This window comes from Xenopus tropicalis, chromosome 5 (genome assembly GCF_000004195.4).
Source record: "Xenopus tropicalis strain Nigerian chromosome 5, UCB_Xtro_10.0, whole genome shotgun sequence".
Taxonomy (NCBI): Eukaryota; Metazoa; Chordata; class Amphibia; order Anura; family Pipidae; genus Xenopus; species Xenopus tropicalis.
The window spans coordinates 11,480,755-11,504,035 of NC_030681.2; the positions used below are offsets into that span (position 1 = coordinate 11,480,755).

The 23,281-nt window shown below is 44.0% G+C and overlaps 1 protein-coding gene across 1 annotated transcript in view; it reads right to left on the minus strand.

Annotated features, from left to right (window-relative positions):
* Positions 1-2,155: 2,155 nt before the first annotated feature.
* rrp15 (ribosomal RNA processing 15 homolog) overlaps positions 2,156-23,281 on the minus strand; it is a 32,773-nt gene continuing 11,647 nt past the window's right edge. The window contains exons 4-5 of the mRNA XM_002936024.5: positions 21,784-21,979; positions 2,156-3,067 (exon numbers count right to left, since the gene is read on the minus strand). Of these exons, the coding sequence (XP_002936070.2) occupies positions 2,900-3,067; positions 21,784-21,979 (364 nt within the window). The 3' untranslated portion in view covers positions 2,156-2,899. The remainder of the gene's footprint in view (positions 3,068-21,783; positions 21,980-23,281) is intronic.

Here is a 23,281-nt window from a genome sequence, read left to right on the forward strand (position 1 = left end):
CAGATATCGGTCGGGAAGGCCCGTCGGTAGTGCCCATACACGGCCGATTACTGGCATGGTAGCCAAACATAGACCTGGTTGATCCTGACTGCACAGTTTAAACAAAATGAAATTTGTACTAATCCAGGCAGGTTTGTAGGAACCAACACAAGAATCAAGGGCATAAAAACCCAATCCTTCAAAACGACCAACAGCTGCTCATTATGTCGAGCTCACCTTGGCCAACTGGGAGGACAACAGGGAGGAATTAAAAATTCAATTTACCTAGAGCTCCACAACCAAAGGATTTATGTTTTGGTGCAAAAACTAACAAACAACAGTCTTAGGACTAGGAGATCATCTGGAGATGTTTGACCTCAAGCAAAGGAAAACTTTTTAAAAAAAAAAAGTAAATTGCCTGCTTTAGATTATGTACTTGCATATGCCCCAGTTATTTTATTTCTATAAACTCTCGTCAAGGACCTGCAACTTCTACTGTTATAGCAACTGTCAATGTGTTACTGTACTCTGGGTACAGATTTGGTTCCATTTGAGAAGACTAAATCACTAGGGGGTGCCAAATGTTAGGCTTAGCTGAAACTCCCCCTGGCCGGTGCTCCTGTCAGGAGAAAACTACACCGGCTGGGGTAAATTCAGGTGAGGGGGGCATGGCCCAACATTTTGGCACCGCCCAGTGATTGTTACTTTCCTTCTGCTTTAAACCATGACAGGACTGGAAGTCCCAGGACTAGTGATAAATTAGAAAGGTTTTGGGGTGACGTTAATTATGAGCAGCTGCTAGGATCTCTAAACCATTATTTGGATCAGTATAGTTGTATTTGAATGTGTTAAAGAGTGTGTTATTCTCTAAAGCAGGGCTAAACACATTTTACTAAGCATCACATGGTACAGTTGTACAGCCAATGAAATGTTTTGCTCTAGATAAGGGATTGTTTCCATGGTCATGATGCATGGTGTTATTTCCTACACAAGGACAATGGAGTTCTCTATAAGCACCACTTATTGTCCGCCATCTTTGCCCCTTTTTTCATTCCAGAGTACAATATTTATCCAACTTTATAGCTACCCTAGAAGTTTTAAAACCAAATGAATTTGCTTTCAAAGCGGAAAATGACCTTTATCGTTATATTTATTTCGGCGCTATCAGGCTCTTGGCTTTGATATTCTGTCGGCACACGTTATCCTAAGAGCCCCTTGTCTAGGGCCGGATGATAAATTCCATTCATCAATAAATGGAGGATTTAGGTTTTCCAGCTTGAAGAGAAAAGTTAATCCCCCTTAAGGAGTTCCCTTCACTCTAATCTCACGGGGAGGCAGCCTCTTCACTTCACACTCTGAAATCCGATGAGGTCACATTCCGACGCGGCTTCCTACAAAAGTGCTGGAATCGGGGAGCCTAAGAGCCTCTATCAGCAATAGTCATGATAGCAAGTCACGACTCCATGTAACTCAATACCCAACCAAACTATACAGCAGGGATCCCCAACCTTTCTTACTCGTGAGCCACAGTCAAATGTAAAAAGACTTGGAGAGCAACACAAGCACCATAAAAGTTGATGGAGGAGCCAAATAAGGGCTGTGATTGGCTATTAGGCAGCCTCTATGCACACTATCAGCTTACAGGGGCTTTATTTGGTTGGAAATCTTGTTTTTATTCAACCAAAACTTGCCCCCCAGTCAGGAATTCAAAAATAACTGCCTGGTTTGGGGGCACTGAGAGCAACATCCAAGGGGTTGGGGAGCAACATGTTGCCCCCGAGCCACTGGTTGGGGATCACTGTTATACAGTGTGACAATGTTGCTATTACGTTAATCAGACTGGAAGCAATTTGTTCTGGTTGCCTTGTGTACTGACCAGTGAATCTCACCAACTAGAGTTCTCCAGTTTCAGACTCCTCCAAAAGATGTTCATGGGCCCCCGGACTGAGCTCCACAACACTTTCCATGGCAATATGTTATTAGAATCTTGACCCTCATCATGTAGCATAGTAATTATCAGGCCCATTTAATGGAAACCGTTGGACATAGACCAACCCAATGGTGCCTCTGCATTGTACCTTCTGCCCAAGGAAGCCATTGGATCTTGGACAAGCTCTTTAGGATTGGAAGAGACTAGTGCAACTCCACTGATGAGATAGATTAAGACGCTTGGAAATTAATTGACCTTGTGGTTTATTATCTGGCAGTCTCAGTGTGAGCCGAGAAGACTTCTACTATAACATGCCCAAAGTCAACTGAGCCGTGCCACGGTAAAATGGCTTTCTCTGGTGGCCAAGAATCAACAAGTGGCACTTCATGGTCATGACTGGAAGGGGTCTTTTTAATGTACATCTGCTAATGGTACAAACTAATCTTTCCTGTTCCCACTACTTCAGCTTGATCTTCTAATGAATCAATCCCTCATTATACAGGAGGAACAAAATGAACCATTCTCGATGAAAACTGGAACGTTCTATTTTTTTACAGCGTTAAAAGTAACCAACCAACCAATGTGATGTTTCATTAAGTTCCAGCAGGGAGTGAACATGTGATAACAACCCCCCCCCTCGGACTTTCTAAAAGGTACTGTTTAACCCGACTATGACTTCATATTACAGAGTAGAAATATAATTATCATTGTACTGGGACCTGAGCAAACCTTTAGTGCACTTCTTGGCAAAACCCACAAAAACTGGCACGTTCCATTGTACAGAATGTTTTTCCTGTGTCTGTACGCTGCCCATCATAGTCCCATATTGGAAACTGAAACGGTAACAGATCCCGCAGAATGGAAATTGATGTATTTTTACTTCCCTATAACAAGGTATTTGTGTCATCCGAAAAATGTTATGCATTCACAGAATGAAGTGTTTATCCGAGCAGGAGCGGCTTTATCTGCAGCTTCCTTCCACCTGCGCGGTTATCTGTCAGAATCACTTCCACTGTCGTCCCGATTGGATCTGGGTCCCGCGTTCTCTCCGCCCTCCTCGTGGTCGCTGTCTTTGTCCCAGTCTTTCATGGACGCCCCCATCATGAAGTCATCTCGTAGGATGTTCCACCCGGGCTCATTTTCTGTTTTTACAGCGACCTGCAATGAAAGCAAAATTGTAGCATCAAGAAATTTAAGGAAACAGTAAATTAAATCTTTTTTTATCCATTTCCCCTTCAGCCCTCAGTCTCACACATTGCCAGGATCTGTGCCACTGTGACAGAATGCTCTGTGATACAGATAGCTAGAATCTCAGCCATAAAGCAGGGCAGGACTGCTGCTTACAATGGGGGGATCAGATAGGATCTGTGCCACTGTGACAGAATGCTCTGTTATACAGATAGCTAGAATCTCAGCCATAAAGCAGGGCAGGACTGCTGCTTACAATGGGGGGATCAGATAGGATCTGTGCCACTGTGACAGAATGCTCTGTTATACAGATAGCTAGAATCTCAGCCATAAAGCAGGGCAGGACTGCTGCTTACAATAGGGGGGATCAGATAGGATCTGTGCCACTGTGACAGAATGCTCTGTTATACAGATAGCTAGAATCTCAGCCATAAAGCAGGGCAGGACTGCTGCTTACAATGGGGGGATCAGATAGGATCTGTGCCACTGTGACAGAATGCTCTGTTATACAGATAGCTAGAATCTCAGCCATAAAGCAGGGCAGGACTGCTGCTTACAATGGGGGGATCAGATAGGATCTGTGCCACTGTGACAGAATGCTCTGTTATACAGATAGCTAGAATCTCAGCCATAAAGCAGGGCAGGACTGCTGCTTACAATGGGGGGGGGGGGGGACAGATAGGATCTGTGCCACTGTGACAGAATGCTCTGTTATACAGATAGCTAGAATCTCAGCCATAAAGCAGGGCAGAACTGCTGCTTATAATGGGGGGATCAGATAGGATCTGTGCCACTGTGACAGAATGCTCTGTTATACAGATAGCTAGAATCTCAGCCATAAAGCAGGGCAGGACTGCTGCTTACAATGGGGGGGGGGATCAGATAGGATCTGTGCCACTGTGACAGAATGCTCTGTTATACAGATAGCTAGAATCTCAGCCATAAAGCAGGGCAGGACTGCTGCTTACAATGGGGGGGGGGGATCAGATAGGATCTGTGCCACTGTGACAGAATGCTCTGTTATACAGATAGCTAGAATCTCAGCCATAAAGCAGGGCAGGACTGCTGCTTACAATGGGGGGATCAGATAGGATCTGTGCCACTGTGACAGAATGCTCTGTTATACAGATAGCTAGAATCTCAGCCATAAAGCAGGGCAGGACTGCTGCTTACAATGGGGGGATCAGATAGGATCTGTGCCACTGTGACAGAATGCTCTGTTATACAGATAGCTAGAATCTCAGCCATAAAGCAGGGCAGGACTGCTGCAGTGAACAGTTTGTAATAATTTAGACAAAGTGATCCATTAGAACACTATAATTTCCCTTGCTGCAATGTTAGAGTTAAATAGAAGTATTTAAACTAAAGAAAAGCTATGCCACATTTTGCGTAATTGGTAAGTGCTGAGCAAAGTTTTCACATTTAGCTTGTCTATTCTGGTTCCTAGGCCAGTTAGAGGTCTGGGATACGTCTGCACAAGAACAACATTACCACTTACATTATTAGAAGAGACATTTCAAACTGTGTAAATGAAAAAAAAGTCAGCTTTACCCAACACTATGTACAATGTGACCTGCGTGGAGCCACAGCGCCCCCATGTGGCCATTGTACTGCACCATTGATATATCCTGCAAAAAAACCTGCTGGCTTGAAATATTACCGAGTAGCACGAGGTTCCAAAGGGGAATCCGCCAATACAAAAGCAAGAAACCAACGACCTTCCTTTTAAAAATGACAGAAACTGTAACCAATTTTTTACCCCTTTTCGGAGGCCGTAGCGTAAAGGTGTTTCGCTCCCCCTAAAAAGCTTAAAAACGACCCCTACAGCCGTCACTGCCAGGAACTAAATGTAACTGCCTCCTCGGTGTCCCGTTTTCCCCTGCGTTACCAGCATCTGCTTTATTTACAGACGTCAGAGCCGGGGTTCTTCCAGCAAAACATTAACTGAACTTCCTTTGTATCCAAGAATCCTCTCCCCAAACGGAATTCTGCCGGATGAATGGAGATCCCAATCTGTATTTGGTTTGGGAATTGTGCGCTGACATCTTGCTACTTGCTGTCAATTAGCAGCTGCGGAAGGTCACAATTATCTGCCATGTATTGCCCCTACGAGGGTCCTAGTTAAATGTGTGCGCATAGTACATTCTTTATTATTATTATTAACATTTATTTATAAAGCACCAACATATCCCGCAGCGCTGTACAATAAGTGGGTTTCATACATTGGGCATACAGAGTAACATATAAAGCAACCAATAACTGATACAGGAGGTGAAGAGAGCCCTGCCCAAAAGAGCTTACAATCTTTAATGCATATCTGAACCCTACTTTGTCCCTTACACATTATAGAAAGATTTGCTCTTAAACAGTAGACCAGTAAATGCTATCTGCTAATTGGTTGCTATGGGTTACTAGAACTAAGAAACACATCCATAAATGTCTGCCCACGTCACACATACTAATGCAATTATCCTATTGCTCCTACATAAAAATGACCACCCCTAGCAATTATCAGCAAAATACCTTAATGTACAGGAGTACTTGCCCTTTAAATACAATTTACAATCAGTTTTTAGGATAAACCTAAAAGGTAAATCATCCCTACACACCCATTCTCCCCCTACTAAATACCTGTAGCCACGGTCTGTAGCTACAGGGCTAACTACTATCGACCTTCATTGACTCCATCAAGAGGCTCCGCTGCATTAAAGAGCCAGCAGGGCATTATAGGCTAAAAAGGAAAGGACTATTTCATGGCAACTTAGGTTATATCTTAGCCAATATCTAAACTCAGGTTTAGATATTGGCTTTAAAATTACACTTTACTACAGTGATAACTGGTAGGGCAATTCAACCCTTCACTCATCTCGTTTCATGCTGAAATGATAGATTCTGGTATTTGATGTCCCACCATGGTCTTTCAGATTCAGAAGGACTTTTACGTCCCCTAACGTCAAAATGGAACATGGAGAAGAAGATGGGGCGGAAAGATTGGCAACCTAAGGAGAGTGTGGGGAATGGTTCTTGCGAGTCAGAGGCAGATTATCATGGCTTCTTCTCAACCTGAGGAATCATGTATGTCCATGTATAAAAATATTTATTTTTATTGGTGTTTATGCACCTTTTTGACATAAGCCCATCTAAATGAGTATGTGCCAAAACAACAAGGTTTAATTTCCCTTTTACAAAAGTGTATTTATCTGTAGAGCTTGTAGGACACCAACTGTTCTCCAGGTACATTATGGTTAGGGTTTGAAGAGAAGTCTACTGTACAAAGCTATCGCTGGCCTCCAACCAGCCAACCTCAGAATGTTGGTCCATGAACGGAATCAGAACTGTTCTCCTGGTACATTAGGGTTATGGTTTGAAGAGAAGTCTACTGTACAAAGATATCACTGGCCTCCAACCAGCCAACCTCAGAATGTTGGTCCATGAACGGAATCAGAACTGTTCTCCTGGTACATTAGGGTTATGGTTTGAAAAGAAGTCTACTGTACAAAGATATCACTGGCCTCCAACCAGCCAACCTCAGAATGTTGGTCCATGAATGGAATCAGAACAGGAGCCTGTTTACCTGGAAAACCCATTGGATGAGGGAAGCATCTTCCTAAACTGCCCGCCACCTGGGTGGCCAAATCAACAACCACTCATATGGTGACCTCACTTAGAGAGTGGATGGTTTGTGTGTACAGCCAGCTGAAAGATAGTGGTGGTATGTGTGAGACTGATTGACTCCGAGCCACACAAAAGAAACCTGTAAGCCCAGAAGATCCACTTCAACCTCTACTCACCAGACAAAATCCACTAACAAACACTACAAACCAAAATGTAAGTCTTAATTCTATTGCTGTGTCAATTTGGGATTCTTAGAGATAGGGTTAAACGGAAGAGGGGGGATTTGCTTATGGGGTACATAGATGAGTTCTGCTAAAGAGCCTAGATAATTAGCGTAATCGCATCTATTCAGGGCGTGAAGCCAGTAAGAGCCTTTGTTGACACGGAATGTCAAGGATCAGCAAATATTAACAACTAAACAGGCCAAATAGCTTGTCTTTCTGTTTGTCACCATTCAAGCCCCATTCATTGTAAAACAAGAGCCCCCTCGGCTCGGAGGCTCAGTACACAGTCCAGGCGGAATGGATGTACAGACCACCCAAGGAGCTGGCCCATCAATCCCCATTCGGTATTGTAGCAACCTCTTTAGTCTATCATGGAGTTGCGCAGGCAATGTCTGAGTGGAATTCTTAGCCCCTCACAACTGGAAGTGGTAAAGGACAAAAGGAAAAATGTCTCACTCCTCCAAGTGCATTGAAAACTTAGCCCCCTCCCAACCACTTAGCCACAATGGGCAGTAATAGAGACATTTGAAGAAAAATATGGGGGGGAAGCATGGCGGCTCAGGGGTTAGCAATATGGCCTTGCAATCTTAAGGTTCTACCAAAGTCTATGGGTTGGTTTCTGGCTCTCCGAGTTCCTAATAGAACCCAAAGACATACAGGGAAGGTTAAGCAGCTCAGAGATCTATGGGTTGGAAAGCATTAACACTAGACTGGGGCCATTCTGTGAAACATGCCTGCACAGAAAATGCCCTAGTTTAAAGTTCTTGCCCCCTGGAGTTTACAGTCGAATGTCTCCATCACATTTACACAAGCTTGGAAAATACTCACTAGAACATCTTCAGGATGAAAATCGGCATTACTAGAAATGCCAGGCATTTCCTATTTAAATAAACAGTAAGATAAGGGAAAGCATGGGGAAACATGATTTGGGGTGTCCATTCATGGGCTGAAATATTCCAGTAAAGACAATGTTCTCTGTATGATAACTTCTTTTCCACCATTGTCGCTCTCCGTACACAGGGCATGGATACAGCACCATGCAACAGTACTTACTTTACACCAATTCTTTCCTTTTTACTAATATGGTGTCTAAAAAGGGACAACTGGAAAAAGCAAGGTAAGATGGCAGCAAGGAACTGTGACAAACTCTCCCAGGCCAGTGTCTTTTCATCACATAAAGGTGCAATGCAGGGCCGCCATCGGAAATCATGGGGCCCCTCAACATTTTCTGGGTCCCCCCTCCTCCCACGCCCTGCCCCTCAATGGCCCTCCCCCAGTGATCCCTCCCATCAGTACAAAGGACACACAGACATTGGTCGCCAGGGCCCCCCTAAAACGTTGATAGCCAGGGCACCCCCTAAAACATTAGTAGCCAGGGGATACATTTTGCATTGGTGCCAGCCCAGGGCCCCTTTAAACATTGCTGGTCCTCCCCCAGTGTCCTCATACTATGGCCCACTCCCCACTGCTTCCTGCCCCCCATTGCTTCATCCTGCTCCCCCCCCCCCCAGCATCCCACCCAGCATCCTCCAGCTCCCACTCCCCAGCAACCTACAGCTTCCTCCGTCCTTCGGCTGCGTCTGTCCCCCGGCTCCCCACTGCATCCGCAAACTTTTATACGGTTGCACCCCGTGCGTACTGACATTACGTGCACGCACGGGGCGCAAACAATCAGGGCCCGTAATTCTTTAAAGGGGGCCCGAGCTAAAAAGCTGTATCAAAGCCGGGCCAGGACTTTTCAATAATGTAGTTTTCTGGGGTCGGCTTACTATTAGCGCACTGTGTGGCTGCGCCATTGAAAGTACTCTTATTTCTTGTGCTGTGCTTCAAAACTATGGTATTGCTCTGCCATGCCTTTGTGACCCCTACAAGCCTCCGTAGCACTTGGCACTGGGTGAACTCAGGGTAAAGTAAAGGCAGCTTTCCAAAATCTGTTTTATTTTTGTGCAAATCATACGTAGGATATAATGCCCTGCATTATGGGAAATGTCATTTCTTTCCATTTATTATTTCCTAGTCAAATTTCTCAACAATATCTGCTGACTTAATTTAAATTAAAGGAAAACTATACCCCCAGAATGAATACGTAACCAACAGATAGGTCACTTAACATAATATAAACTATTAAAGAATCTCGCCAAGCTGGAATATATATATCAGTAAATATTGCCCTTTTACATCTTTTCCCTTGAGCCGCCATTTAGTGATGGGCTGTGTGCTCCCTCAGAGATCAGCTGACAGGAAGTGATGCAGCTCTAACTGTAACAGGAAGTAGTGTGGGAGTAACAGACAGAACTCTGCCCATTCATTGGCTGATGGGGCCTAGCATGTATGTGTGCCCTTGGTGTGTTTGTGCGCACTGTGAACCCTATGATCCCAGGGGGCGGCCCTTATTAATTAAAATGGCAACTTTCTGTTTAGGATTACCCAGTGGCACGTAAAGTATATTAGATGAAGCAGGGTTTATATTTAAATATATATACCCTAATATATTTTTATAGAGACTTACACTGCTCTGGGGTACAGTTTCCCTTTAAAAACTATCGGAAATCACATGACTTAGGGCAGGCACCTATATAACCCCCACCAGGCTGTGGACACGGAGTTGCTATGCAGAAATCTCGTTCCCCCTTATTCTAAGAGGAATCTCGGCCGGGGGGAGAGAGCAGTATGGCCGCTCCCTGACATCTGGAAGCAATTCCTACGGCTCATGTGAGATACTGCAAGACACGGGATGAATGTGATTAAATTGCACCTGTGGAAGCAGGAACAGGGGTGCTGGGCGATAATAAACTGCCACAAACAAAGGGCCTGCCAAAGTTACGTTTTGCTCTCTTCCATGTGTGCAAACTGCCCCCGCGGGACGAGGGGAGGGAAACCATTCACCTACAGAGCCGGCCAGGAAGCGAGGTACATGTGTTTCGTACTGACGGTCGGATTGAAAGCAGCACTTGGTGTAACCCATAAATTCATAAGGAGGACAGAATATCTAGCAGGGGGGGGGAACAAGTGGCAAGCAGCCAAACGACACAATCTCAAACACATGTAAGGATTTAGGCAGAAAAATTCCAGGTAAGTAAACAGATAGGTCCTTACTTGACGTCTTGGGATTTTCGGAAGGGGTTAACCCATCACTGGAGCAAAAGAGCAAGTTTCCAAATATTGGGATTTAAAAGGTAAGGTCATATTGATATATTGTAAAAGCTCATCCACGGCCAAGCTTTCTTATTGCTTGAACCCCTGTAGCCAAAAGCTGGCCCAAGGTGGATCATTAAATGCTGCCGACTCAGCAGCTTAGTGGCCCGTGGGTGGGACCTTGTCGACATAACATCAGGCAGGATACAAAATTCTGTTGGACAAGCAGCATATCCGGTAGATTTACGTGGTACCCTGTGGACCAGTATGTATAGGCCCGATTATTGACCCAGACAGGCGTCACTGCAATAAATGAGCACTGAAAACAAAGAAATAATGACCCTGTATCGTGTAAGTCTACAATTGTGATCATATGAGTATATTTATATACCCTGCCATAAAGCAAGACAGAAAAGACATTTATTCTGCTAGAACTAGAGATGCTGACAGAGTCCTTTGCCGAACAGTGGTCTGTGCCACTGTGACAGAATGCTCTGTTATACAGATAGCTAGAATCTCAGCCATAAAGCAGGGCAGGACTGCTGCTTACAATGTGGGGGGGATCAGATAGGATCTGTGCCACTGTGACAGAATGCTCTGTTATACAGATAGCTAGAATCTCAGCCATAAAGCAGGGCAGGACTGCTGCTTACAATGGGGGGATCAGATAGGATCTGTGCCACTGTGACAGAATGCTCTGTTATACAGATAGCTAGAATCTCAGCCATAAAGCAGGGCAGGACTGCTGCTTACAATGGGGGGATCAGATAGGATCTGTGCCACTGTGACAGAATGCTCTGTTATACAGATAGCTAGAATCTCAGCCATAAAGCAGGGCAGGACTGCTGCTTACAATGTGGGGGGGATAGGATCTGTGCCACTGTGACAGAATGCTCTGTTATACAGATAGCTAGAATCTCAGCCATAAAGCAGGGCAGGACTGCTGCTTACAATGGGGGGATCAGATAGGATCTGTGCCACTGTGACAGAATGCTCTGTTATACAGATAGCTAGAATCTCAGCCATAAAGCAGGGCAGGACTGCTGCTTACAGTGGGGGATCAGATAGGATCTGTGCCACTGTGACAGAATGCTCTGTTATACAGATAGCTAGAATCTCAGCCATAAAGCAGGGCAGGACTGCTGCTTACAATGGGGGGATCAGATAGGATCTGTGCCACTGTGACAGAATGCTCTGTTATACAGATAGCTAGAATCTCAGCCATAAAGCAGGGCAGGACTGCTGCTTACAATGTGGGGGGGATAGGATCTGTGCCACTGTGACAGAATGCTCTGTTATACAGATAGCTAGAATCTCAGCCATAAAGCAGGGCAGGACTGCTGCTTACAATGGGGGGATCAGATAGGATCTGTGCCACTGTGACAGAATGCTCTGTTATACAGATAGCTAGAATCTCAGCCATAAAGCAGGGCAGGACTGCTGCTTACAATGGGGGGATCAGATAGGATCTGTGCCACTGTGACAGAATGCTCTGTTATACAGATAGCTAGAATCTCAGCCATAAAGCAGGGCAGGACTGCTGCTTACAATGGGGGGATCAGATAGGATCTGTGCCACTGTGACAGAATGCTCTGTTATACAGATAGCTAGAATCTCAGCCATAAAGCAGGGCAGGACTGCTGCTTACAATGGGGGGATCAGATAGGATCTGTGCCACTGTGACAGAATGCTCTGTTATACAGATAGCTAGAATCTCAGCCATAAAGCAGGGCAGGACTGCTGCTTACAATGGGGGGATCAGATAGGATCTGTGCCACTGTGACAGAATGCTCTGTTATACAGATAGCTAGAATCTCAGCCATAAAGCAGGGCAGGACTGCTGCTTACAATGGGGGGATCAGATAGGATCTGTGCCACTGTGACAGAATGCTCTGTTATACAGATAGCTAGAATCTCAGCCATAAAGCAGGGCAGGACTGCTGCTTACAATGGGGGGATCAGATAGGATCTGTGCCACTGTGACAGAATGCTCTGTTATACAGATAGCTAGAATCTCAGCCATAAAGCAGGGCAGGACTGCTGCTTACAATGGGGGGATCAGATAGGATCTGTGCCACTGTGACAGAATGCTCTGTTATACAGATAGCTAGAATCTCAGCCATAAAGCAGGGCAGGACTGCTGCTTACAATGGGGGGATCAGATAGGATCTGTGCCACTGTGACAGAATGCTCTGTTATACAGATAACTAGAATCTCAGCCATAAAGCAGGGCAGGACTGCTGCTTACAATGGGGGGATCAGATAGGATCTGTGCCACTGTGACAGAATGCCCTGTTATACAGATAGCTAGAATCTCAGCCATAAAGCAGGGCAGGACTGCTGCTTACAATGGGGGGGGGTCAGATAGGATCTGTGCCACTGTGACAGAAGGGTTAAAAGCACATTAAGAGTTTTTCAGCACATTAAGAGAAACCAGGAAAGATGGAGTTAAAATTCCCAAACTACTAACACAGAGAATAAACTTGCGGTCAAGATATAAAGTTGTTCTCAGTGTGTTACTAAACCCCGGTGGGTCGTGAAAATTTATGGAGCAAGACAAAATGTAGAAAAAAATACACAAAAAAAGCAGAATTTGGGAAGACGGCAGCGCCGTTTGCGGTTGAAAGGCAAGATACAAATGTACAAATTAAATCTATATATTTTAGAGCGGAGCTCACTGTTTCCAGCTTCCACCGGCAGAGAAATTGCTGCTGAAATGCAAAAGAACATTTAACATAAACACAGGGGCGATTAACAGAACAAACACAAAGTACCCAAATCTAACATTACCTACCCCAGGGCCAGCGTTGTGCTGCAGACAAATTGTACAGCAATGATTTCATTCTGCCTCCGTTACCCGGTAACAGGGCCGCCATCAGGGGGGCACAGGGGGGACAGTTGTCCCGGGCGTTTAAAGGGGGCCCGGCCGTGCTAGAGTTGTTTTTACCTCGGGCCCCCTTTAATCAACTCCGGGCCCTGTTACTTCCATTGCTGGCGTCCGCTGTTATTTCCCGAGCTCCCCGCTACAAGGTTGCGCCCTGTGCTCACTGACGTCACATGCACGGGGCGCAACCCTATAAAAGCGCACATGTAGCGGGGAGCTCGGGACGTAGTGGAAGATACAAAGAAGACTAAAGTGTCAATGAGTTGACACAGGTGAGGAGCCGGAGGAAGCAGAAGGATGCTGGCGGCGGCAGTGGCAGTAGAGGACTGGAGGATACTTGGGGGGGGCCCTGGGGGAAGGTGGAGGATGCTTGAGGGGGGGCTTGGAAGAAGCAGCAGGATGTTGGGTGGGGGAGTTGAAGGATGCTTAGGGGGCCCTGGAAGAAGCAGGAGGATTCTGGGGGGGGGGGGGGGGGGAGCGTCAAGAAGCAGCGGAGAGCGGGCCATTGTGGGAACACTGGGGGAGGACCACCAATGTTTTAGGGAGCCCTGGGCTGGCTAGCAATGTATTAGTGGGTCCCTGCCACTAATGCAAAACGTAACCCTTGGCCACAAATGTTTTAGGGGGGCCCTGGCTACCAATGTTTTAGGGGGCCCTCACTACCAATGCTTGTGTATCCCTTGTATTGATGGTGGGGCCCAGAAATTTTGTTGTGAGGGGCCCCGTGATTTCTGATGGCAGCCCTGCCCAGTAACCCGTTCTCCTCCAGCTCTGCTAATCCCCTGGCTTCTGCTACATTGCTTCAGGAGTCATGCCCAGCAGTGCAGAGAATACAAACCGCAATACAAACACTACAACAATAACTTTGCCACAATTCTAATGAATTTATATAGGACCGTTTCTTAGAATTACATTGTGAGAAAAGTAGTTTTGGGGTGGAGGTCCCTCCGGATACTGCACGACTACAGCTCCCAGCACATGAATTAAAGGAAAACTATACCCCCAAACAATGTAGGTCTCTATAAAAATATAAACAAGCTCATATATAAAAACCCTGCTTCATCTAAATAAACCATTTTCACGAAAATATACTTTTTTTTTTAGCAGTATGTGCCTTTGGGTAATCCTAAATAGCAAACTGCCATTTTAAGAATTAAGGGCCGCCCCCTGGGATCATAGGAGTCACGGTGCGCACAAACAAGCCAAGGCACACATACATGCTAGGCCCCATCAGCCAATGAATGGGCAGAGTTCTGCCTTTTGCTCCCACACTACTTCCTGTTACAGTTAGAGCTGCATCACTTCCTGTCAGCTGATCTCTGAGGGAGCACACAGCCCATCACTAAATGGCGGCTCAAGGGAAAGGATGTAAAAGGGCAATATTTACTGATATATATATTCCAGTTTGGGGAGATTCTTTAATAGGCCACTTAACTTAATATAAACTGTTGGTTATGTATTATTCTGAGGGTATAGTTTTCCTTTAAAATGGGACCTGTCTTTTATTCAATTATACATCCATTCTTGTTATAAACACATTTGAAAATCCAAGCTGTCACTCATGTATTGCCTGCCCCGCCTCTATGCCTCAAGCACAGCAATCACTTTCACTTTCATTTCTGCACTTCCTAGAGGTAATTTCTCTCCTCTTATTCCCCCTCCCTTCCCACAGTCTATTATTTTGTAGCCTGTACATGGGATCATGTGCCAGGCCCTCCTGTGTATACACACGATTTGGGGATGCTGCAATGTATGCCATGATAACAGCTTCTACAAAATGGCTGCCACCTGTTTGCTGTGACTGTGGATTCCAAAAGAAGAAATGAAACATTTGAGTAATTTATTTAGTGTAATTAAAGTTTATTTTGTCCAAGTAGCAAAATTAAAATGGATTTTGAATTATTTCTTAGGGTGACAGGTTCCCTTTAATTCACACTTTACAGCAAAATCCATATTAGTTTTTAGCTGTCTTTTATTATAATGTTATAATTCAATAGCAACCCCAACCATTTTCATTGTCCAACCAATCAGTAAACAGGATAAAATCCTTAAAAGTGGTAGCTTTGAATATCAGACTTAGGGGTTATATAACAAAACACACTAAGCTTTCCCATGGGCAGTAAACCATAGCAACCAATCAGCAGGTAGCATTTACTGCTCACCTGTTTAACAGCAAACATCTTATTGGTTGTAATGGGTTACTGCTCCAGGGCAAGCTTAGCACCTTTTATACTATAGGGGGGTTAGTATTGTTAGCAATTGAGACCCCATGTATTTATAGGTTATAGCTGGGCATACATTATTCCTTATATCCTAACAGCAGGGACAGCATTGCATACCGATATGCCCAGTTGGGTACAAAGGAGCCCTGTAAGCACTTAGTCCTATTTAAGAGGCCCTTGAAGACACCTCAGAGGTCTTTGGACCTTATGATAAAGACCCCAGAATTCCAGTCTTAGTATTAAATCAATATTGTTTAAGGCATGGCACAAATCAAGGTACATAGGTATATAGGTATATAACCTAAAAAGTGATGCCACAATGGACAGAACCTTATTGAGATGATGACACAATTGGGAGCTTGTGACGATTCCAGTTACTGGACATTTGAACCAAGCATTGTAAATTTAATTTAGCATCCAATGTCTACTAATTTTGGTAATGTTTTGGTTGTATGTTTGGAAATGTCACATCTAATACCAAGAGCTTAGTAGCTGGATAAACAAACATGGACAAACGTGACCACGTATTACCCTTATCCCTACACAAATATCAGAATTCTACTCTACTGCAATTGAAAAGGATGAAGCCTTTAGGAAAGACAAAGAAGAAGAAAAAAAAAAGAATCCAGTAGGTTGAACAAGGATAAAGTGGTACCTTGACAAACAGTCCAATATCTGTGAAAGGGAATGCCTTGGCCTCACTCCAGAACACAATGAATTCCATCTGGACACACAAATCCTTCTCTGTTGCAGCCCCTCTGGAAGGGGTTTCAGGAGGGGATTATATGCCGCAGAAAGCATGTATTTATCACAATCTCACATGAACTCTATCTAAATAGCCATTCAGCAAGGTGACTCTGAACAGCTATTATCACTTCAGACCCGTGCAAGAATATCCGACCCCCCCATATGATTTCCGATCTAGATAAAGTTTCTTGGGAAAACGGAATCTGTCTAAAAACATCAGGAAATGAGCAACACAGGCCGTTTGAAAAATAATAATAAATAAACAGACCTACAGAAAAGCATTTGCACCTTGCCCCGGCATTGTTTGTATCAATACTGTAGCACCTGGTACAACTAAGCGATAGCGCCACCTATTGAGCTTTAGATGCAATGCTCTGACTGCCTATAGAGGTAATTGTTTTGCTCTGCCTAAAAAGCCTACAAATGGAGGGCCTGCTTTGAATCATGCCAACAGTATACATTTAGGTGATGGGCCCCTAGTCAAAGTGGGTGATTTATTTAGGAGCAGAGAGATATGCACAACCCCATTTTTATTCAATGGGGGGAGGCAGATAAAAAGGCCACGATGGTAGTGGTTCCCCCAAGTCAAGTGGCTGAATTCTGCTAAGGAGCTTGTTATTAATGTAATGGAAACCAAGCCAAACCGCCTGTCACCACTGGTGACAAATGCTTCCATTACTAACAGGTTTCTCAATTCTCAGCTGGTTTTGGGCCCTTCTCCACCCCTTGTGCCATGAGTCTAAGGGTGAAGACACATGGGGCTACTAGTAGCAGCTACTTGTCGTGGCTACTAAAATAGACAATGCTGATCAGTTACTATTAATTGTCTCTATGTGTGTTTTAGCAGAGGCAATTGTCAGTATTGTCTTCGGCAAAGTATTTTCTGTAGTTTAGTAGCCAAGAAAAAGAAGCTACTACTAGTAGCTCAGTGTGTCTTTACCCTAAAGCTGAACATATGTACAATTTTGGTACATCTATTTTGGGACAACCAAGACTAGTGTCTATGTATGGATATCAGCTGGGCAGGTTTGATACGGTAACCTGCCAATGTATGGTGCATTAGCACAAGATGGTGCCATAGCTCCTCTTCGTTTCCTGATGTCCCAGTCATTGAGGCTGCTGGTTTGAACACATGGAATAGAAAGGTGGTCATACCCTGAATGGTCATTAGTATGTTATCCATCCATTTGGCCTGATCTGTTGGACAGAATCTTCCTCAGATTCTTATCTAAGGTTAGAGAGGATCCCCTTGGATTGTGGCCATAAGGCCACTGGTTGGATATCCGTGATCTAGGCAGATCTGTAGGATATTTGGCTGGCAATCCATACTAGTATCTATGTTCTACGAATATCGGCTGGGCAGGTTTGATAAGGTTATCTGCCAATGAACCATATCGGTGAGAGTATGGTGCATTAGCACAAGATGGTGTGCCATAGCTCCTCTTCACTTTCTGCTGTCCCAGTCCTCAGGTTCTTATCTGAGGTTAGACAGGATCCCACTAGAGTGTGGCCATAAGGACACTGTTTGGATATCCGTAATCTAGGCAGATCTGTGGGATATTTGGCTGGCAATCCATAAACCCAACCAGAACTGCTGAGTAAAAAAGAGAAGGGCGACTCTCTAATCATATACAAGGGTCTGGCTTGGCTTTCAAGAACAGCATTGATGTGTGGTTGTTTGATGCAAAGAACAAAAAAAACAAAAAACCCTATATATAAACAAAGCTCTTAAATGTTTCCATCCTCTCCAGTTTAAGCTTTTGATTACGGATTTAATGTAATTTTTTTACACAAAGTCTTTGATATTAAAGATATCGGTTACTAAAGTAAAGAAACATTGTTTACGCTGAAGATCTGTTTTAACATGCAAGGAGCGCGCACAAACAAAAACCATGTGACTATATGCGTGGGAATTGTACCAAAAACTTTTCAGTGACTATGCTGAGGTAGATATCAGCTATGAGAAGGGTTCCACAAGAAATAGTCTGGGTCAATGAGCACACACCTTGGGCAACAGAGTTTTAGTGATCTAGAGAGACCTTGTGTGCCACCTATCTCCAGCAGAATGAAGAGAGGCATGCTTGTGTATACATATAAAAGGAGTTTTGATGATCAATAGTTGGTTTCCATTAATATTAGAAAGTTCCCTGACCAAGAGTTCAGATCCTTTTCTGCTCCTTGAGGCATGAGCTTAAGCTCAGTTTTTTGCTTCAATATAATGCAGAGAATTGATTCTTATCTTACGTAAGACTGGATTCCATTAGACAGATGCCTCTTGAATCAAGAGCTTTACAGGGAGTAGGCCAGTGATCCCCAACCAGTGGCTCATATGCAACAAGTTGCTCACCACCCCATTGAAGTTGCTCCCAGTTGCCGCAAAGTAGATGTCCGTTTTTAAATCTCTGGCTTGGAGGCAAATTTTGGAAGCCCAGACACGGTTTTATTCCAATCAAAGCTTTCTTCTGGCCAGATGTCCACAAGGGGCTACCAAATAGCCAGTCAGAGTCCTTATTTGCCATTCCCAAAGAACTTTTTTTTTTTAATGCTTTTGTGGCCTACCAACACTTTTTACATTTGAGCGTGGCTCAGAAAAGGTTGGGGATCCCTGGTCTAGGACAAGGTAGATTCTGGCTTACATACATTACCCCAAAAATGTGAACACACCACGGCAACTTGGAGAGTTTTGCAGATATAGAAAGAGAAGAGACCTTATGTGTAAAATATATTCAGTGGAGAAAACAATGGTTTTAAAGGGGCTTGCTCAAGCTTGACTGGGTTCGGCCCCTTCTCCCATTGAGTCATGAGTTTAGCACTGCTTTTTGCCTTTCTATGATAGAGAGAAGTGATCCTAATCTTACGTAAGAAAGGAACCCATCAGACAGGGCATCTTGAATCAAGAGTTTTTTAGGCACTATGTCAAAGTAAATTCTGGCTTACACACAGGCACATACCACAGCAACTTGGAGAGTTTTGCACATCTAGAAAGAGGATAGATCTCACGAGTGATATATCTTCAGTTGAGTGCATAAGAACGGTTTCCGTGCGCTTAAAGGAACTCCACCCAAACACAACTTAATATTTTTGAAAAGAAAGCAACTTTACAATATATTAATAAAAAAATATGCAGCCTTTTCATGATTCAACACATGATGTCAATAAGGAAAGGAACATCCCAGTGCAATGCATTGTGGGTTATGTAGTTCCTGCATGCTGTCTGTAAGCTGAGGAGAAGTTGTTATAATTTGTAACATCAATGTTTTAGTCCCTCCTCCCCTGCCAGGATTTCAAATGATGCAGAAAGAGAACTGTTTTGCAGCTGGATTTCAGCATATAAAAATGGTATTTATTCCTACTTTTTGAAGGAACAGATTACAGTGATAGGTATATTAGGGGTTTCTGTGTTGTGTGGGGCTGTTTACCAAATTTTTGTTCGGAAGCTGGAGTTCCCCGTTGAGTGGCTTCCTTAAAAATTATTAACAGTCTCTTCGACTGAGTTTGGGCCCTTTTTTTCCTTAAATCATGAGCTGAAACACTGCGATGACAAGTGGTGACTCTTATCTTAGGTAAGAAAGGAAGCCATTAGAGAGAGGCCTGTTGTATCCATGACTATGCTAAAGCAGGCCACACGCGTGGCGATTTCCGATGGTCGCACGAAAGATTGTTCCAACCCTCCACTGATATTCAGTGCTGAATAGGAGGTAGAAACAATAGGATTTCTACCTCCTTCTGTCAATTCAGCCCTGAAGGCAGATTTTGCTCAGGCACCTTCAATAGCGCCCAATCAAAATCTTTTAACCAGCCCAATCGGCAAGCCTCCTGTGATATTGGTCTTCTCGCCCAGTTGCCATACATGCACCGAATACTGTACGAAACGAGGTTTTGTATGATATTAATCGGTGTGTGTATGGCCAGCTTAAGGTAGATGTAGGCTAGGAGGAGAATGATTGGGCACACTCTCTCTCAAATCAAAGTTGACACAATGTGGGTAGTGGCTCATCTGGAGTGACCTTGTGTGCCAAATATCTTAAAACGAATGAATGGTATCCAATGGCTTGTTTGTGCATAGATATAAAAAGGAGTTCAGATGGAATAAGGAGAAAGGTGTTATAAGCAACACAAGCTTATACGAGTGCCTGCTCTATGCCCCATCAATTACGGAAAGGCCAGTGACGATGGTAAAAATTTGATGAGAACTTCTGCACGTTTTGTTCTTAAACGTGACCTCAGCAGACGTCCAGAACAGAGCGATCGTTCCGGGTCTCCGTGTTTCGCTCAGCTCTGCTGGATCATCATTTATCCAGAAAGAAGAGCAAGGCAGAGAAAATGAGCTCAGTACGACGGAAAAAAAGCATTTCAGCAACCCCAATAAATCAAACCGATTGAAAATATCGGACAAAACCTTTCCCCTTGATATAACAAGATTACCGTAATTGAAGGGAAGATAAGAGGCTCGTGCACAAATTACTGGAAGCCACATTCACTTTTGCGGCTGAAACTTCCAAGAAACCTTTGATGGCTGCAACTCCTTCCATAAAAGACGAGTCTGACGACACCGTTACGCTTTCTGCATATTATTTTGGCCACAATTAAAGGAAAAGGGGGAATGTGGAAGAGGGTTTTGAATGTTAAATCTACGAGTTCTTTGTTTCGTTAATAAAATCTGAACTGTTGCCAAATGTTAATGTTTCCGTGTGCAGGGGACATAGGCGTTTGAATGAGGGTTTCTGCACTTTGCACATTCCCGTGCCGGTCAATAATGATGCAATTAGACAACAGGGGAGAGGGCTGGATAAAATCAAAAGAAAAACTTCAAAAATAGAAACTGAGGATCTAGGCAAGAGAGAATTTTCAGGCAGGACTAGAATTGTAAAGGTAAACAACACGAGAAATTCAAAGTGCTAGATTTGTACCAGGGGCCACGGGAGGCTTCCTTGTTCATCATATACCGGGGAACTCCAGCTTCTGAACCAAAATCTGTTAAGGAGCCCCACACAACACAGGAACCCCTAATATACCTATCACTGCAATCTGTTTCTAAATACCATTTTTATATACTGAAATCCAGCTCCAAAACAGTTCTTCCCTTTCTGAATCATTTGAGATCCTGGCAGGGGAGGAGGGACTAAAACACTGATGTTACTAATTGTAACAACTTCCCCACAGCTTACAGACAGCATGCAGGAACTACATAACCCACAATGCATTGCACTGGGATGTCCCTTTCCTTATTTACATTATATGCGCAGAGGATTGTGGGATTGGGAGGATGCAGGCTGAGGACAGGCGGCTACTGTTACATTTTATTTGAGTCACAAAGTAGCCAGCCAGATCAGCAGGGGAACAGGGGGCGGGGCTTAGGGAACTGTTCCAAACCTTATTATTACATTAAAAATCACGTAAAGGTGCTTATTCTTTAACGGATATATACAGCAAAGTTGCTTTAAATTATATTTACGTTTCAAAAAGCTTAAGTTGTTTTTGGGTGATGTTCCCTTTTACTAGCCAAAGCATTGTGGGATCTATAGAAGACCTTCAACTCTACTATGGTAGAGACAAAACAGCAAACACTGCTTTTGGCAACACCTTTCATCCTGTTTATTAGACCTCATAGACAAAGGCAAGTCATATGAAACCAGTAAATGGCGTGACTCAATGAGGAGCATCTCATGTAGGGACAATTACCAGTACAAATGGAATAATGTATTTTTGAGGACAAATAAATCTTTAAACACTGATCTCTATCATGCCCCTATCTTGGGTTTATATTATAATGTCACAACAGAGTAAAGTTTAACATTTTGCTTAGCTGTAAGGGGACATGAGGCCAAGGTTAAGGGATTAGAATCCTGGCAAACATACCTTTTTAGCTCCCTTTTTTTCTGTAGTCGACTTCTCGCCTTTAGTTTCTTTCCCTCTGAGAACATCTATGAAGTCTCTCTTGGAAACCGAGGACATCAGCTTGCTTCGTTTCCTTTCAGAGCCCCCGGCATCTTTCAGTTTGTCATTCATGTTACTCTGGTGGGTTCTTACCGCGTTGAACAACTGTACGACCCCCCTGCCGGGAGACATATAGACTGGGTCAAGAACAGACGCAAGGAAACCAATGGGAGACACCAATGAAAAGAAGAGATAAAGAGGGTCCAAAGCACGACCACAACGTATTCAGTAAATTCTTTCCTTTCTGGATAAAATTACACTTTTTGGTTGTTAGCAACCTGAAGTTTTCTCATCACAAAAGTCTTAAAAACCCAATCCAAACATAGCCCCCTTATTCAAAAATATTGGAATCGTGTACTGGGGCTCATGGGAGGGTGAGAATTCTCAACAACTCATGAGAATTCGCAGCGAGTGAAAGATTTTTCCGGGTCCTAAATTCAACAAAAAAAGATCTAAAAGAATTTTTGTTTTTTGATAAATCTTAAGATGCTTTTAGAATTCCAGGTCTGGAGGCCAATAGGAGAGGCATTTAAGGGTGAACTATAGCAGGGTGCCTGGTAAAGTGCTTTTCTATCTTTAACCTTGTTATAAAGTAAAGTTGGGAGCTGAGCAAAGGCTGGGACCCCAGAAACCCGAACACCACTACTGCTCTTCATGACTTTACTCTGGCCATTCATACGACACCCGCCTAGAAGTCCCAATCAGGCCTGCTATGGGGCAAGCAGAGGGAACTGACAGCAGATCTGTCAGAGGACTAGTCCAAGCCAAGATGGTGGTTTGGAGTTTTGCAGATCAGGGTCTGTAGTAGTGCCATGATGCCTGATGGTGACCCTGGTTCCAATACCATAAGCCTGGCAGTTTCTAGTAGGGATGGACCAAATCCTGGATTCGGTTCAGGATTCGGGCCAAATCTAGTCTTTTTTTAAAGGTTCCGTTCCGACCGACCGAATCCAATGATTCCCTTTTCTCTGTAATAATAAAACAGTACCTGTACTTGATCCCAACTAAGATATAATTACCCCTTATTGGGGGCAGAACAGCCCTATTGGGTTTATTTCATGGTTAAATGATTCCCTTTTCTCTGTAATAATAAAACAGTACCTGTACTTGATCCCAACTAAGATATAATCCAAATTACAGAAAGACCCCTTATCCGGCATACCCTTGGTACCGATCATTCTGGATAACAGGTCCTATACTTGTAGCAGGCCTCCTGTAATTAAACAACGGACAAAACCCACTTTTATCCACCCCCTTCTCCAATAAAAAAAGTTAAGCTGGTCACACACAGGCATATTTAAGGTGCCAATTCAACCCCACCTAGAGTTGGCAGGTTATTTGCCCTGTGTGTGGGTCCTGTCTGGCTGCCTCCCCTGGCTGGGCAAACACTTGGACCAGCCCAATTTGGCCCGGCACGTAG